The 16791-nt window shown below is 43.4% G+C and overlaps 1 protein-coding gene across 5 annotated transcripts in view; it reads left to right on the forward strand.

Annotated features, from left to right (window-relative positions):
• Positions 1-905: 905 nt before the first annotated feature.
• Positions 906-16791, forward strand: part of Atp8b4 (ATPase phospholipid transporting 8B4 (putative)) — a 171662-nt gene continuing 155776 nt past the window's right edge. For 2 of the 5 annotated variants that reach the window (XM_048459634.3, XM_048459640.3), the window contains exons 1-3: positions 1397-1557; positions 11940-12011; positions 14693-14751. In XM_048459634.3, the coding sequence (XP_048315591.3) occupies positions 11981-12011; positions 14693-14751 (90 nt within the window). In that variant the 5' untranslated portion in view covers positions 1397-1557; positions 11940-11980. Of the gene's footprint in view, positions 1345-1396; positions 1558-11939; positions 12012-14692; positions 14752-16791 lie in introns of those variants that run through there. The other 3 variants (XM_048459636.3, XM_087911238.1, XM_087911237.1) reach the window with 3 other exon arrangements.

The raw sequence follows: 16791 nt of genomic DNA on the forward strand, positions 1-16791 counted from the left end.
TATGTGGTGCCCAACCTAACTGAGACGTCAGCAAAACAATCTTTACACCTTTGGCCCAGGGAAGACCGCAGAAGAAAAGTGGGCAGATAGTGAGAGCCAGAGGCCAGGACAGCTGCGGCAAAGTGTGTCTTCTACACGTGGCAAGGAAGCTGCACCCATGAAATCTTAATATGGCTGCCTAAACAAGACCCACACAATGACAACAATGGTTGAGACGTCAGCGTGGCTGGGAGAATATCACAACACCCCTCCGCTAGATAAAGAGCTACCGGTAATTAATGGCTGATGAGAGATGAAGATTCTGCCTTCTCCAGGGACAGGCTCCCTGATAGGTTATCTAGTCCCAAGAGGTCAGTCCTAAACACAAACACATATGAGCAACACTAAATAGACTCAGCAGGTTGTGTTAACACACACATACACGCTCACACACGCACAACAATGATAATAATTAAGGAAAAAGAGATCATGAACTTGAGAAAGAGTGGGGGGTACAGAGGGAGCTGAAGGGAGAGAGGGAGGGGCGAAGATGATGCAATACAATATACTCGTATGCAATTTACAAAATTATGTAAAAAAAGATAGTCATAAATTGCCGGGTGTGGTGACACACACTTTTAATCTCAGCCCTCAGGAAGTAGAGGTAGGTGGATCTCTGGGAGCTGGAGAACTCTATGGTGACAAGAAAAAAGAAACCGAAACCCCTGAAATATCATTTTCATTAATTCTATGTAAGAAACCTGAATCCCTCAAAAAAAAAAAATGATTCCAAACTGAAAAATTAAGATCTACGTCATCTGAAACAGATGAAAGGGTTAATGCTGGAGTTGTTTGCATTGAAATTAAGGATGTTGGGAAAGAAGAAGTATTGCACTGAGCCTTTGATATTGCTGGTGCTTGCTTAGGTTTCATCCCTGAGAGCGCCCAACTCCCTCTGTGATGAGTTAACTCCCATTGCTGGTTCTTTAATCGCTGGGAAAACAGGTGGGCACTCCAAAGCCGCTTGCTTAGCTTCCTCGGTTCAGGGCTGCTAGAAGTTCGGCGAGCAGCAGACAGGTAGCTGGCCTGTGTGGCTCACTCCCACCTAGAGTCGCTGCTTCCCACAGAGGAAGCCTTCCTCCAGTCAGTCTCCTGGGAGTCCCCTTTTGTTTTAACCAGTTCTGCCTGGCTGTGGTAGCAGACGACAGTAGGAGGAGATGCTCCTCAGAGCTCAGACTCTTTCCAAGGAAGGCTCTTGCCCCAACTTGCCCTGCAGCCGGGGGAGCTGCCCTCTTGACGTGACAGCATCCTTTCCTGAAGACTGTTGATTCGGTTGCTACCCAGCAGCTTTCGGTTGTGGTGGTGGTAAGTGGTCAAGGGTTATGTTTTTTTTTTTTTTTTCTTTCTGTGGGTTGAGCTTTCTAGAATGTCCCCAGAGAGTGTGCTTTCTGTAAGCACCGGAGCTTTCAGTCCATCCATGCTTTGGTGCTGGTGTGCTCACCTAGTGGATACCTAGTTGACCTATCTGCATTGCTGGGAGAATCCTTTCTTATGGGAGAAGGTTGGGTCCAGGTTGAGGTGAGTAGGTGGGGACCATTCTGTGGTTTAGGAGATCAAGTACAGTTTTGCTCTGGACTAGTTGAGACTTTCTTCCAAATTCCTGTTTGTTTTGCTGTTTTTGTCTATGTGGTTGAGGCTTAGAAAATATTGTGTGTTATTTGCCTTGTCCTAAAAATGTTTTTTTGGGAAATTAGTGGTAGATAGGAGATAGAACATTTTTTTTTCTTTATGCTTGAAGTTTCAGATTTTTTTATTCTGTGAGCATCACATCTGAAGTGTTAGAAGAGAGCAGCGGAAGGAACATCTTGGGTTTGGAGGGTTTGGTAGCAGGTTCTCATCGGCACGGTCCGAGGTCCGGTTTATTCTAGGATGAGTTCATGCTTCAGATGGGCGGGTCCCACGGGCCTGTGCTTCTGAGACCCCAGAGGCAGAGTTTTCAGTGCTAGGGTTTGTTTGAAGAGAAAACTTGTTTAGCTTTTTAGTTGTTAGCTGCTTCGTTCACAGACATGGGAGCATTTTAGGTCTCAGGTTACCAGTGAGCTGTTTGAAGAAGAAAGAAAAGTGCTGAGAAAAGCTAATTGGGTAATGACGTGTTTCAAGAAAAGGGTGAGGAAATAAGAGGGGTTCGTGTGGGGTACAAATGCCTGTGCTCATGAACCTGCCCTTCTCAGATGTGGCTGCGGGTCAGCCTCCACTGGAGATGAAAATGCACAGAGATTCTGAGCAACCTTTGCTTACTAATGTGTTTTTCTATAGTTTGGTATTGTATGAATAAATCTTTAAAAATAGAACAAGTGGTATTCTGTCCCTTGGGAGACTGGGTGTGCATGTGCTTAATCAAAGGAGTGGTTTTGTTCATGCACAGCCACATAGAAATGTTCATTAGCAGATGATTAATATTTGAAGTAAAACATTTTCTTCTTTTCCGTCTTCCTCCCTCTCCCTCCCTCCCTCCCTCCCTTCTCAGTCTCAGCTTCAGAATCAGTCACACAGTCCAGGCACTCCCGTGTGACATTGGAATTCAAAGGTGTTGTTGTCTAAGGATTTCTCCTAGAAGGCTGGCAGAGAAAATAACTTCTGAGTCATCTTAAGTATTTTCGATGTTAATAAACACATTTGTAAGTGAATATTAACTATTCTGAGCAACCTGTGCCTCTGGAAACAGGTTTTTCCCTTACTCTGAGGCCCCCTCCCCTTCCTCTTTGCTTTCTTTCACTTGGCTGCAGTGTGCTGAGCCCTGGCCTCTCTCGTGCTGGGTCGAGAGGAGAAGAGTGTAGTAGAACACTGGTTCATTTCAGTAGCCCTTCCTGGACCATCTTTGAAGGCCGAATCTTCCCTTTGCTATATCCTTGCTCCTCTTCCTTCTGACTCTTCCTTGGTGAGACCATCCACCTCCGCGAGACCATCTGCCTCCGGGGCTTCAGCATTTGCTCATACGCTGCCCTTCCTAAGTCTGCACTTTGGCCTTACGCACCTTCTGCTAGGCTTTGAAGACGACCAAGAGGCTGATGTAATCCGACTGAATTATTATTGTTCTTTTGTAATTCTTCCTCTGGGGTCCATGTTCTCCTTCTCCCTTGACACCTGTCATCATAGACAAGACCTTTCTATCACCTTGGTGGCCTCCATAGGTACTGGGCACACAAGTGGTACACATACATAAATGCAGGGGAATACTCACACCCAAAATTTTAAAAATTCTTAAAAATAAATAAAAATGTATATAGTGGACTGGCATAAGGAGACAGAGAGAGCAACAACAAAAAACTAGGGCAAGTTGGGGCTGGAGTGCAACCATTCCATTTTCATAGGTCTCTCCTGTCTGTTACTGGCAGGGCCAACCACAGGTTCTTGAAGAACACTATTGTGTCATTTCATATAGAAAATGGGAATAATGTTGGCTCCTGTCTTTAGAGTTCTGGTGAGAAGGGAATGAGATTATATGCACCAAGGGCTTAGCCTTAGGTCAAGTACTCAGTGAGTATCTCTTTCTATATAATGTATATCAGGCGACATGAAGTCTGTTTATATTGTATTAAGCATGCAGCCATTACCAATCCATCAATATTAAATCTTTTCTTCCCCACCGCGTCCTCGCCACTTTCCCTCTCCTCCTAGCCTGTCCCGTTCTTCTGCCTCTTTCTCTGCACGCTTTCCTGTTCTTCCTCTGGTCCTGTCTCCTCCAGATGTGCCTCCCCGGCTCAGTCATCTTCCTTCCCCTTCTCATTTCCCTCTTTCTCCACCTGTCCTGGCGTCAATATTTGGTCCTGTGAACCCCTAACCTCCAGCACTTCTTCCTTCGTCTCTGAACGTGGCCCATCAGCCAACCTCGGCCCGGCCATGAGAGACACAGGAAGAACTTCCTCCAGAAGTTCACAATGTGGGGAAGGATAGCAACAGGCGAACACACAGAAGGATCTTGTGAGGCAGATGAAAATAGAGATAGACGTTATATAAGAAGAAAAAGAATTTACAGTTGAGGCGTGGTAGTTAGACATAGTTGCTAACTAACATAAGTTTGGCTGTAATAGCCATCACTTCGTATACAGACATGCACGTATGCACATACACACATGTCTACACACATACACATGCACACACACATACACATACACATACAGCAGGGTAGGCTTAGGCTTTTTCACCTCTATGTTAGGATACTATGTGAAACTTACAAGCCCTGTGGCTGGAGATAGCTGTCACTGACACCGAATGTGACCTATGCATCCTCCATACCTTCCACCCTCTTTCTGACACTCAGCTAAACTCATGCGGACCAGAAGCCTGGTATTTCCCTTTCTCCCTCTCTGGTCTCCTCTCCCATGGCTAAGGTTCATTAGGATTTCTCTTCTTAAGGCACTTAAAGTGTATCTGTCCCTCAGAGGTCTGGCACTGAGCTGGCAGGCAAGGTTGGCTATAGTTTGAGAGCCAGGCCTCCTTTCTACGGGAGAGAGGATTTGCAGGACTTTTGCTTCTCTGCTCCAGGAGCCTGGGGCCTGAGGGAGGCAAGGGGCAGTGAGTGAGGATGATGGGAGAGAGTGAGAAGAAAGGGCTGTTCCTTCACCCATCCTCCTGGTTTTCCAACTTCAGGCCTTGTGGCTTCTGCAGGTGGATTTTCAAGGTTCACCTAAGCACACACCTGGGACACAAACCACCTGAGGAGAAGAAAGCCTAGGAAAACAAGTAGAGGAATTGAGAGATTGGAAAGAAGAGAGGAAGGGGGCAAGAGGAGTGGGCTGGCAAGGAGTAAGTGGGAGGAGCACACATCTGGGCTGGGAACTGTGTGTTAACAATACAGCAGCTGGAGGAAGCCATCCTGGTATCCATGTTCCAGACTCAGAGGTTGGATTTTAGGAATGTGGCTGCTCAGAGCAACTTGTTCTGTAGTCAAGGTCAGACCAAGACTTACAGAGATTCACGCTTGGCTCTGGAATCACACGGTAGGGAAAGCAGGAGGCCCAGAGGACAAGCTTCTAACCGCTCTGCTTCTGGCTCCAAACAGTCTGGCAGTCTATGGCCAGAAAAGACCTTTTGTCTTGGGGACTTCGGACAGCACTTTAATAGGACACCAGGAGCAGCTTTATCTTTCTGAGGCTGACCAACACAAATCCAGGACATGGAGGCTACAGCAAGTGTGGCAATTTACTAGTTTAAAACACGTAACACAACCATTGGTGAGGTCCAGATGTTCACTTTAGCAGGGCTGGCGTGTTCTTTCCCTGTAGGCAGGCTTCTGTGGGAAAGCAATTTATTACTAGCAGGTTGCTCAGCGAGTGTGGAATTGGAGCAGGGGGAATTGTCTGTAATGACCTAATTGCTGAATGGGTGCCCATCATTAGAAGGAATTTCCAGTTTAATCCTCAGCTTAGAGCACCCAGGCACCTGAACCCAGGTGTGCCCACCTTCACCTTGAGGGGAGACCTTCTTGTCGAGTAGCAACATGGACAAGGAACCCTCCTTCTACACGGGGTTTCCTAGGTGTCTTCTTTGGTCATCGTTTCAGTCAAGAAGTCCTTATTTCCTCTGTACCAGTTGGCATCCCCCTTTGACTTTGCTGTTTGTTTCTTTAGAAAAATTATTTCTGTGATTCATACCTGAACTTGGATTGGAAAGGAAAGGGCTAGAGATACAGCTCAGGGTACAAAAAGCGTGGGTCAAAGAAAGAAAATCTTTTTAGAAGTAAAACTTTGAGTTTTAAAAAAATATACTTATCTAATTTTTAAATGAATATATATACATATATGTTACCTTTCTTCTCTATTTTTCTATTAATTTTTTACATATATATGTACATATTTACTGATAATCAACCTTCTGTTGACTATCTCTCTATCTTCTATTTATCTATTTGAATTAGCTGTCAATATCCATCTTCCATCTACCTACCTATCTCTATTAGTCATCTATCTATATATATATCATCTGTCTATTGATCATATACTTATCTATTGATATCTATTGGAGTATTTATCTATATTAATCTTTTATCTATTGTCTATTTATAAATCATTTCTATGTTACTAGAACTTCTGCAGGAGGAGAAGTTCTATATCGATCCTTTGCATGAGATGAAGCCAAGGGAAAGCTATGACCTATCCCACAGTAAAATATATTTTATTTCTATGACTTAGGGTAATTTTAAAAAGGGGGAACATATCTGTGAGACTCTCATTTACTTCAGTACTTTCTAAATGGCTGGATTTCAGAATGCCAAGTCCCTACTCTGAGGGCTAGAGTCGATGTCTCACAAACTTCTATCCCTCAGACCTCCAGGGATCCAAAGTTCAACACAAGATGACCTCTTCTCTTCTCTGACCCCTTCTGAGGTGGAACAGGCACCATGTGGGCTATTCTGGAGGGCTGATGATCGTGCAAGAATGAAAAGGCCTAGGGCTGGCTCGAGGGCTCAGTGGGTAAAGTGCTTGCTGTGTAAGCAAAGGGACATGAGTTTGGTTCCTCAAAACTCCTGGAGAGCCTGGGGTAGCAGCATTCCTATGGGAAGACAGGAAGTGAAGACTCTCCGGCAGTCTGCAGGCTAGCTAGTGTTGGACTCTAGTGTCCAACCCGAGAAGGAGTCGCCCCCAGAGACCACCTCATATACCACAGCCGATGCAAAAGCATGAGGATTCCTAGGAGACTGAGTCAAAACATACGTGTATGGGTAATTTTTCAGGAACTGAGTACGTGCATGTGTAGCTGTTAGGTCCTTGGTTCCCAGGGGAGGAGGGGAAGCACTGAGGCACAGAGGCTGAGAGGGTTTGGAATTGTCAGAAATGGCTTCAGAATTGTCTAAAATCTTACACTAGCATAGTCAATACAGTGGTGAGTCTCTGCATCAGTCAAGGCAGAAGGCCAGGACCAACATCATAGGTTGCCCTCTGACATCCATATGTGCAACATGCTACATTCATGCTTGTGTGTGAACACAACACACACACACACACACACACACACACACACACACACACACCCCAAACTTTTACACATTATGAAAAGAGAATGAAGCTGGGCGATGGTGGTGCACGCGGGAGGCAGAGATAGGCGAATCTTTGTGAGTTTGAGGCCAGCCTTGTCTAAAAGAGCTAGTTCCAGGATAGGCTACATAGCAACAGAGAAACTCTATCTCAAGAAAAAAAAGAAGAAAAGAAAAGAAGAGAGAATGAGGGAATTTCATCTTCCTTGTTGACCTCCATCCTTCTATATACCACTCTCTCCTGACACCCTTACCCCAGACGAGGAGGAACATTTTAGGATGAGCACATTTGGTGAGGAATAGGAAGAGTATTATAGGAATTATAATACACTATTGAGGGAGATTTTAGTTCCTTCAAGTTTGATGGAAATCTACTGCACTAGTCTCAGTCTTCTACAAAATATGCCTGCACGAGCATTGTTACAAGGAAAAGATCGGATTGGTGGGAAGAGGGGCTTTAAGGTAAATTCTATCTTTTCTCATTATAATGTTTTGTTTTTGCTTTTGTTTTGTGTGTGTGGGGCCTGTTCTGGAGCTAGCTCTTGTAGACCAGGCTGGGCTCGAACTCACAGAGATCTGCCTGCCTCTGCCCCCCGAGAGCTGGGATTAAAGGTGTGTGTCACCACTGCCCGGCTCTTATTGTGATGTTTTAGAGGTTAGGAAACCTTTGAGTAAGATTGCTATTGAGGAAAAAGTTTCTAGAAATTATACAGAAGTAGTTTAATTCACACACCAATGATGATATTATATTCTGAGTTATTGAATAGAGAATATTTCTATAAAAGTAAAAATATTTAAAGTTAAAATGGATTTATTTGGTATCTTCAAAATAAATGATTTCAAAGGCACTTTGGAAGGTGGTAGTGAGAAGTTGAAAGCAAAAACCCTTAGGTTTTACTCTTAAGTGGTATGGAATAATGAAATTCTAGCAGGGATATGGCATTCTTTTAAGCCCTATCGTCTTGCAGAGAGACCTAAAGTAAGAGAGGAGTTACATGGCTGTTTTACCATGGTTCGTTGACAGTCAATGAGTGCATTTAGCTCCATCTTTAACACTGGTTATCAGTTAGTGCCATTCTCTCAGCCCCATCTAACAAACCAATAAGGGATTTTGGTCCCGCGAAAACAGAATATGTTGATATAGTCCCCAAAGAGAATTTTCATGTCTTAACAAGTTGGCTTAGACTTGTTGATTAGTCTCTCTCTGGCCAGATGGGGCCACCAGAAGCCCCAGATGTCATCCTCATAGACTTTATGTCTCTCCCTGCTAATGCCATGTAATCTCTGCTCTGATTCCTTTTTGGTGACTACCGTGTGAAGCAAAGAAGAGATAATGAAAAAGCTGTATATGGTGGAAATACCTGTAATCCCATCAACCAGGATGCTGAGGCAGGAGGACTGCCCTGAGTTTGAGGATAGCCTGGGAGATAGAGAACATGACAGATCTTCAGGCCCTGTATCAAAATTGATAAATAGAGAAATAAATAACTAAGGAAATAAGAAGAAAGCCCTTCATGGGTTAGGACTGCTTTTGTCTGATATTTTTTCAATGGAAAGACTTACATAAGAAAATCCTTTGTATCCTATTGGAAACTGGACTGATTCTGGGATGGAGATGGTCATTGCCTTCAGTTGTGTACCCAACAGTGAGACCGGCAGGCGGCAACACATAGTGCTGAACCTGTTGGCTACACAGGTGCCTCTGATTAAAACCAGAGTCACAAGACACAAAGGAGACTTGATTGTGAGAGGGAGGGGAGGAGGGGAGGAGGGAAGGAAGGGAAGAAGGGAGAGGTGAGGAGGAGGGGAGGAGGGAGGAAGGGAAGAAGGCAGAGGTGAAAAGGAGGGAAGGAGGGAGGAAGGGAGAAAGGCAGAGTTGAGGAGGAGGGGAGGAGGGAAGGAAGGGAGAAAGGCAGAGGTGAGGAGGAGGGAAGGAGGGAGGAAGGGAAGAAGGCAGAGGTGAAAAGGAGGGAAGGAGGGGAGGAGGGGAGGAGAGAGAAAGGGAGAGAGACAGAGGTGAGAAGGAGGGGAGAAGGGAGAAAGGGAGGGAGGCAGAGGTGAGAAGGAGATAAGGGAAGGTTGCGTTGTGAGTCAAGCAAATGCACTACACACATTTATGCAGCTGTCAAAGAACAAATGTAACCAATATGAATACTCGGCCTGTGAGTCTTCTTTTAGCTTGCATTGCTCATTTCCTCCTCCAAGATCTGGCCACTCTCCCTTCCTTCTCCTGCTCTTCAATTTGCTGCAAGACTAAATACTTGTTCTTAAGTGTTCTTCCTCATCTGTGTTAAGGGTTTTTAGGACATGGTGGTGTATGGAGGGACAGGGGCCAGCAAGAGAGAGGAAATACCCCTAAAACTTAGGTACCCCTAAACAGGGATGGCAGGTCAAAGCTGTTCTGATGCTCGAGTCTTAGAAAGTACGGTCACTAAGAGAGGTAGGTCTTTTAGCTCCATTCCCTAGGGACACAGAAATCATCTTTCATGCATGCTCAATAAACACACGGGGTAGCACTGTGAGCCAGACATATGTCAGATGGCAGGGAGACAACCGTGGACCAGATGAGGACGTTCCTGTCCCACTGGAGTTTGTAGTGAGGAGAAGACCAATATAATAGACAAATAGAGTCTAGAGTACCATCAACTCTGAGGTGAACAGAACCAGGTTTTGTGGAACACATAGGAAGTGGTCCCCATCTTTGATGTCAGAAATCATTGAAGGCCTCTTGGAAGAAATGCCATATGAGCTGATACATGAGTGGTAGGACTGTGGTTCCATGGTTATAGATATAGGTGAGAGGATTGGTAAAGGTCCCCAGATGGTTACAGATACAGGTAAGAGGATTAGTAAAGGTCCCCAAATGGCTAAAGGCTAGCCTGAATATTTCTGGTGTAAATGCAAGAAGTGAACAGAGGTATGGGGGCAGTGGAGGAGGGAAGGAGAGGTGTTCTGGGTTCCTTAGCTGGGTCATGACACGATATGATGTCATTCCCCTTTGAGGAAGATGTCTGTAGTTTTGATGTGGACTCTGGCCTATAGAGTCCCAAATCTGGACCAGACATGTGAGCATATGCACAGGGAAGAATGATCTGTAGTCAGCAAAACTATCCTAGGTGACCCCACTGCCTAGACAGGGACATGGGCAGTGAGAGGCCTTTGGAGGGATGGTCCGGGCAACTTTGTAGCTGATGGCACGGAAGGTGTACAGGAGGGAACGGGGACGTTTCTAATCTGATAGGTTATACTTGAGAGCTATTCCTGCTTCTGAGAGCACATGGCAGCAATAACCAATCTTCTTCTAGACTCATCAGGTTTGGAGTCTGGGCACCAGGGAGGTCTAGACGCCTACTGTCAGTGCCTTTTGTCAGGCACGCCCAAGGGTGGTAACAGAAAGACAAACTGATGGTTTCCGGTGTTTTGGACACCAAAGGATCCATATTAGAACAGTGGGTGTTGATGAACTTCCTCTTAAATGTCCTTTCTTGGAACGGCTAAGCCAAATGCACCGTTCTTCCCCTTATCTGGTATCTGGGTGGCTGGCCACACACTATTTCTTTGAGTACACTTAGTGCCTTCTGCATTTAACATCTCTGAGCAGGAAGTAGATATATCATTTTTTCTTTCTAATCAAAAGAATGCCACCAATTCCATACGAGTGTTTGCTCTGCTATGTAGCCAGTGCTCATTTCCATGGGTTATGAATGTTGTGTGTAATCAGTGCATTCGCTCGTGGTGAAAAGGTAATGGTGGTATTATTTTATTAGTGTTTTTGGTAACAGCCAGGAGAAGACCATAAGTATAAATAAGTGAGTGGAAAATTTTGGATTGTGTTTAGTTGCAGGCTGGTCAACAATTCCCTGTTATATGTTGCTCCCACATTCATGGTTACTAGCTCAGGCTTTGGGGAGGAATTATCAAGCACATTCCAGTGAAAGACAGATGCTTGCATAGCCCCAAAAGATTCTAACTGCTAGTGTTTGGGACAAACTAGAAGAGTTGATTCAAACCTAACACCAAATCTAGCGCACATATATGCTTACCTGGGGTTGCCGTAAAATCTTTACCGGGAAGTTCCAAGTTTCACTATGAAGTAATGGATTCGAATCTGCTGGGAAAAACTGACAATTAGGCAAACTAACAGGACTGAGAAAATGCTGTGAACTTTGGTGGTGTCACAAATGACACTGGATTCTTTAGGATGAAGATCCAAAGAAAGATCCAGGGTGAATCATCTATTTTCACGGGCAGCTTCGGTAAAACAGAGAGAGTCATGTGGTCTGCGATGGGACAGAAAAGGCCTGAGCTACCAAAAGATGCTGAAGTGAAGAATGCTCACAAGACCCGTCTGCCCAGATTTTTCTTAGCCTTCATTTGTGATGTTTTTTTTCCCACTGGGGTGTGGGGTTGGATCCTTTAAGGAACGGGGTTGGGGGTCTTATGTCCTTTAGTTAAAACATATATCAGAGGATTTCTTCAGAGACAGTTCTATACAGAAATATGATTAGAGGTGTTTAGGGACAGTCATTTAGCTTTTCTGGCTAGATTTGGGAGGAAGGAGCTCTGGGTTCTGTGACCTGTCTTAGGAAGAAGGAATTCTAACCTCCAAGTCTTCTTTGGACTGTAGGAAAGAGGAGATGAGGAATGAGAATCGAGAAGGCAACAGGTCAAGGAGAAGCATTGTTCCCAAAACCTTCACGCTGAAGTATGGTTTTCCAATCTCCAATACATTTATAATACAAGCATGCATTTTTATGGCACAGGATTATTGTTATCTGGTTAGGTTTAAACACATTAAACTAAACTTATTGTTATTTATTATATCAGCAACTTGTTGTCTACATTTGTGTAGGAAGACAGTAGAAGAGGGTGAATGTAAAGATACTGAGCATCTTTCAAATACTAACACGTGTTTCTCTTTAAAAAGCATATAGGCCAGCGCTTGTGACGTGGTGAAAACTCAGGGGGATGATGTTCTCCAGTAAGAAGAAGCTGCCTGGTAAGACTTGAGCTTTTCAGATAACACAAAACAATAGAAACTGTAATGCTATTTTATATTAGAGGCTTGATTTAGTCAAAAAACTTATACATTGGTTTAAAGCTCAAAAAACCTTCAACAATTTTGTATACTCATGCAATACCCAAGGGCGCATGAAATAAAATACGGAAGTTTCTATCATCTCATCAAGTCCCTTGTGTTGCTGTGCTCACCCTCTTGGAAACCCCAGCTCACCACTGCCTATCTAAAGATAAATATAAATGAAATAATACAGCACATATTCTTTCATTGTGAGTATTTTGCTTAGTGTGAAAATTTCACTGCATGCCTATCTGTGGTTTGTTCCTCAATTTTCTCATTTCAGAGCAATGTTTTATTGCATGAATACACAAATACTTAAAACTCCATCCATACAAGACAAATGAGTCTGGTCAAGGTAGCAGGAAACACACTTTTTTGCTTGTATGTTTGTTTTAATTATCAGTCTCCTGAAATATAGCTTTTCTGAGATAACTGGGGCCAGAAGTTTTTCTGGGGCTTAGATTTTGTACCTTTTTTTTAAAAGTTTTTAATAAAATGAAAAATTTTAGATTTTGGAATATTTGCATAGATTTTTTTTCCTGTTGAGTTTTCCTATCCTGTAAATGCAAAAATCTGAGATTCTCCAAAGCTCTGAAACTTTTAAATATCACCTCAGTGCTCAAGCAGTTTGAGATTTTAGAGCCCTTTGTGCTTCAGAATTTCAGGGGTGCTCAACTTGGAATAGTAATGGCATTCCAGGTTCAGAGAGTGTCCTGGTCAGGGTTCTATGGCTGGGAAGAGATACCATGACCCCAGCAGCTCTTATAAAGGTCAGCATTTAAGTGGGTCTGGCTTCAGAGGGTTAGTCCAGGGAACATGACAGCACACAGGTAGACACGAGAAGGGGTTAAGGAGCTGAGAGTTCCACATCCGGATCCACAGGCAGCAGGAAGAGAGAGCCACTGGGCCTGCTTTAGACTTTTGAAGCCTTAAAGCCCACTCCCACCGACACACTTCTTTCAACAAGGCCACACCTCCTAATCCTTCTCAAGGAGTGCTCCTCCTGATGACTAACCATTCATATACATGAGCCTATGGGGGCCATTCTTATTTAAATCACCAGAGAGTATTGCCTTTTCATTTCATCTCTGGTCAGTCAATGACAGCAACTATGCAGTTGTTACTTCAGCGGACATTCTATATCTTACTACTAAGACGTTCTTATTTTTTGACCATAGTTTTTTAAAGGTCAAAGGTTGAATTTGAGTTTATTCAGTGCCCTATGTCTCCTTCTGACAACATCTCTAGCAGGTGGTTGGCTCCTGCATCTGTAATCATTTCATAATGCAATGATCCTTTGTAGGACACATTGCAATGTTCAGCTTCACAATGAGCTGAATTCTGTCCCAGTGTAGTGTCTACCTGAAGGCTTTACTTATGTCCTCTGTGGAGGGTTTTGTTGATATTCTCAATGCCAATATAAGACTCTAGAATTTTTCCCATCTTTTTCCATTGTCACATGAAAGCCTTTATACAAATTGTTGGTATAGTTTTTATAGTGTAAACCCAAGGTTAATCCACTCAACTGCAGGGGCTTCTAAAAAGAGCAGGCATTGCAGATCTTTGTTATGTTAAGATCATGGTCCAAGATCTAGGCCTAACTCTATTAATATATTTCACAAAATTTGAGTTTGTCTATTTATTTATTATGTGTGCTGGTGTATACATTTCCTTTCACAAGAGATTAACTTATTGGCTATGTCTATTGAAGGCCCTTAATTATATGATGTGCCTTTTAGAAATGCCACCTTTGGGTCTGTGGCCATAAGCACAAGGTCAGTGACTTAAATGATCCATTCTATATGATTTTATTTGCCTCTGTTATACTTTGTGTTGTTTTTTTGTGAAGAGAAAAATAATTTTCAAGATAAGTTTGGCATTTAGTGGGTCTTTCTATTTCACAAATGACATGAAGTTAAGGGAAATGGTCTTTGTGGAACTGGATAGTTGTACAAACTAGAGAAATACAATGTTTTGTTTTATGGATTTTATTAACAAGATAATGAAAAACATTATAGCTTTTTATTTTAAGACTTTCTTTTAACTTTTAAAAATGTGTGTGTGTATAAGCACATGCATTCTTGTGTGTGTGTGTGTGTGTGTGTGTGTGTGTGCATTCTTGAGTGTGAATGCAAACACACAATACTGCAGTGCCCATGTAGAGGTCACAGAACAGAACAATCAGGCACTGGTCTTCCTTCACCTGTTTGAGGCAGGGTCTTTGCTGATTTTCATCTGCTTACACCAGGCTGGCTAGCCTGAGAGCACCCAGGGCTTCCTTGTCTCCACCGTAATCCCCCTGCAGGAGTTTTAGGATTATAGATGTCTCTATGTTGTATGTCCAGCTTTCACATGTGTTTGGGGGTTCAAATTCAGTGCCTCTTGATTGTGAAGGTCCTTTTACCTGGTAAGTTATTTCCCCAGTCCACTTCCCCAGCCCTACTTAGAACTTTCCAATGCTCAGGTTAGACAGAAACTAACATCCTTAGTTCCAAAGAAAAGAACTCAAAATCAAAGGAATCTCAGAGATGTTACTTTAACAAGCTATGTTTCTGTGGGTTTAAGAGTTGAATTCCATATCTGATTTCTCTCTCTTTTAGAAGTGGAGCGGGTGGTAAAAGCCAATGACCGTGACTACAATGAGAAATTCCAGTATGCGGTGAGTGACCACACAGCACAATATATTGGGGAAGGGGCTTTACTCAGGGCTAGAAGAGGGATCCAAGCCTTTGTAGAATCTCATGAAGATAAAAAGCTTTTCTTGTCAGCCCATCTTGAAAGCACGGTACCATGTGCTTTCTCTCACACAGATCTCTCTTCTGCTCTGACAGCTTGGTGGACATGGGAGGATGATAAAGTCTATTCTTTCCCAAGAATTCATGCTTCGTTCACTTTGGTGAGCTATAGTTGCTTGAAGCAGAGTGTGAAGCTGGGCATGGTGATGCATGTCTGCTGTCCCAGTCCTCTTAGGCTGAGGCAGGATTGCTGCATATGTAAGGGCAGGCCCTGTGGTTTGTGCATGAGGCAACAGGCTCCTAGGAGCTGGGGAGTTGGGGAGACACAAAATAAAATAGTATTCAATTTGGCCTACTTAGTAAATGGACTGAATGAATACCAAAATGGAAATGGCAAGTTAGTACCGAACAGAACCCGGGGTGGGGGGCCAGAGTTGTAGATTTGGGAGGAGCTAGGAGATGTCGAAAGAAAAGTGACAGCTGTTGGGGGTGATGGCTGACCCTGTAGGGAGGGGCAGACACTGATGAGATGGCAGGAAGGAGGAAGCCTAAGAAGGAAAGAGAGCAATGACTGAGGAAAACAGAGAATGATAGAAGTTTGGGGAAGGTAGCGTCTCAGGAAATTGGTGGCTGATTGGTCCTAAAGGAGGGTTCAGGGGATTGAGAACCATGGAAAAACACTTTTGATTGTAGCTGGAAGACCTTGAGAAGGTGATTTTAATCTTCCCCCTTTTTACAATCCATTAGGATCTACATAACATGTGAAATATTTTTTTTCCAAATTCTGATGGAAAAGCCACCACTAATGTTAGGGTATACTATGTATTGCCTGAACATAGGTTATCACCCTGTAGGTGTAGCAACTTCCCCTACATGTTGGGAATGTAGGAAACTTTGTATGAATAATTGGCCAGAAATTAAACATTAAGGTGCAGCTTCACAGGTTCAAATGCTCAGATTACTATTTAAACCCAGCGTCTGTAGTGCTAGCAAGTGTTAGCAACATTATAATGAATATAAAATCTTACCTAGTTCCATAAATACAGGAAATGTCATAGGCCTGCATCACAGTTTGCTAAGATCCAAGAACTCCTGATGACCAACATAACACTCCAAGCATGTAGTTGCTGTGCTAAACACAAACTTGTGTAAAGATCTTGAGGGCATACACACACGATTCACATTCTTCCAATTAACTGGCAAATCTCTCAACACACACACACAATCACACAGAGTGATGCTTCTCAACCTTCCTAATGCTGTGACCCTTAAATACAGTTCCTCGCATTTTGGTGACTCCCAACCATAAAATTATTTTTGATAATACTTCATAACCGTAATTTTGCTACTGTTAGGAAACATAGTGTAAATACCCGCATTTTGCAATGGTCTTAGGTGACCTCTGTGGAATCGTCATTCATCCTCCAAGAGGGGTCTTGACCCACAGGTTGCCACTGACATAGAGACTCATGGTCTAATTGAGCCGCGTGACCTGGACCAAGACTGGCTGATAGAACCTGCCCAGCATAGTTTGGTCATATCTGCAGAAAATGCTACTCTTATGATTAGCAATTATATTTGTATTCTACTGCTCAAGACTATCTCAGCCCCTGTAATGTGTCATGCGTAAAGAGAATGTCTGACTCCTCCCACTGATAGCCACTGGGCAGTTGTGCTGAGGGGCTGCAGTGAACTGGACCAGTGCAGCGGGACCTGCTCTGCCTGGCTCGTGTCGTGGTGGGAGGCAGACTTCAGGCTGCGTGAGCCATATCACCCATTCTGTAAAGTGGTACTTTTGACTTAAGTTCCTTACTTTTTATGTATAAGTGCCAATATAGACCGACTATTGTCACTAGGTTCATACCTAAAAAACAAATCTAAGAGAGAAAAAGCTTTATTTTGGCTTGATGTTTTAGAAGCCTTGAGCTGAAATAATGTACAATTAGAATTAGAAGAGTTGAGAT

Source organism: Myodes glareolus, chromosome 10 (genome assembly GCF_982192425.1).
Source record: "Myodes glareolus chromosome 10, mMyoGla1.1, whole genome shotgun sequence".
Lineage (NCBI taxonomy): Eukaryota > Metazoa > Chordata > Mammalia > Rodentia > Cricetidae > Myodes > Myodes glareolus.